Genomic DNA, 1659 nt, shown 5'->3' on the forward strand with positions numbered 1-1659 from the left:
CCCCCCCCCCCCCCCCCCCAAAAAAAAAAAAAATCCAAAGGCTCTATTCATTGTGTATTTTCTTTGATCTTTGTTTATCTATTTTTAATGGTTTTCTCTCACATCCACTCCTTTTAAGTACTTCTAGGATCTAAAATCTCCTGTTTATAAGAAGATGACCTAACCCCCACTATCTACTTTCTTTATTTTATTTTGTTCTTGTTCTGTAACTATTTTTGTTTCTTGTTATCCTTACATGAGCTATGCAGATGACTTGGTTGCTTTCTTGCCTTGTTCTTAATACCCATCTTTGATAATTCAAACATGACACTGTATCGGCTCACCTGAATATGATTCTTGTTACACATTTCTTCTAAAAATTGAATTAATTTAAACCAAGATTAAGCTAATGGGTTTGGATAAAAACTTCTCTTTTTCTCTTATTAGGGTGGAGAGTTTCATTGAACACCAAGATTCTTGCAATGCCAGCCGTCTCCGAACCGAACTGCAGACGCTACAAGCGGCCTGTTTATCCCGAACCGCGTCGAGTCCGAGCCCATCAAGCGATACCAACTTCAGCACAGCTCCTTGGCCTGGTTTAAGATTGCCAAAGCCAGTGGCAGGCACAATGAACAATGATCAACACCATAATTTAGAACTACAGCTCTTGCCATCCTCAAATAAACTCTCGAACACCATAGATGTATCGGTTTCGCCTAATTCGGAGGAAAATCATGCTACCCAACTTCAACTTTCAATTGGTTCATGTGATCATGGTGAGAAGAATGAACCAAACAATGGTGGTCGAATATTCTCTCCTATGGACAAGAATGATGTGGAAGAACCAGCTGGTTTAATGGCTTTGAGGCTAAAAGAGCAGGCAAGAGAGCAGCTGAGGCTTGCAATGGCTGAGAAGGCATTTGCTGAAGAGGCAAGACATCAAGCTAAGAGACAGATTGAGTTGGCTGAACAGGAATTTACAAATGCTAAGAGAATTAGACAACAAGCTCAAGCTGAACTTGATAAGGCCCATATTCTGAAAGAACAAGCAACGAAACAAATCAACTCTATTATTCTACAGATCACTTGTCAAGCATGTAAGCAACAGTTTCAGGCCACTAACTTGGCAGCTCCTCAGGATGAGAACTCTCTTGTTGTGAGTTACATGTCTTCAGCCATCACAGAAGGTGAAGGAGAGAATGATAATAGGACCCATCAAGCCAAAATCTTCAAAACATAGCACTTCTTTGTCTCTCCTTGTTTCTCTTTTTCTATTCTCTCTTAGTATACCAAAGTGAGTATTGTAATTATCTATTGGTGATGTTGATTTAGGGAGTGTTGTAATCTTTTGAGGGTGTTGTGTTTGTTTTGTTATTTTTTCATTTATTCCAAGGAAACAAAAGGAAGACCACTATGAGTCTATGATGGGGTAGTCTTTTTTTCTTGTTTTGGTTAGATATTTTCATGAAAACTTTGTATTTTCCTCAGGGAAAAAGAAAAGCAAAAAATGCAAGCATCTTTTGTACCTTTGGATTATCTGGTTATTTTGGTGATTTTGATTCATTTTTCTTACTCATGCCAGTCTTCTCAAGCCATTCTACAATATGGGTTTCCTCAAGAACCCATCCTTCTTTAATGGGTATTTCTCCATTAAGCTCTTGAGTTAACTTTGTTTCCTCT

The 1659-nt window shown here is 38.5% G+C and overlaps 1 protein-coding gene across 1 annotated transcript in view; it reads left to right on the plus strand.

The window, feature by feature from the left end:
• Positions 1–1515, plus strand: part of LOC122069969 (zinc finger protein SHOOT GRAVITROPISM 5-like) — a 2987-nt gene extending 1472 nt beyond the window's left edge. Inside the window, exon 3 of the mRNA XM_042634063.1 lies at positions 427–1515. Coding sequence (XP_042489997.1) covers positions 427–1219 — 793 coding nt within the window. The 3' untranslated portion in view covers positions 1220–1515. The remainder of the gene's footprint in view (positions 1–426) is intronic.
• Positions 1516–1659: the final 144 nt, after the last annotated feature.

Source organism: Macadamia integrifolia, unplaced genomic scaffold, assembly GCF_013358625.1.
Source record: "Macadamia integrifolia cultivar HAES 741 unplaced genomic scaffold, SCU_Mint_v3 scaffold784, whole genome shotgun sequence".
In the NCBI taxonomy this organism is placed as follows: Eukaryota; Viridiplantae; Streptophyta; class Magnoliopsida; order Proteales; family Proteaceae; genus Macadamia; species Macadamia integrifolia.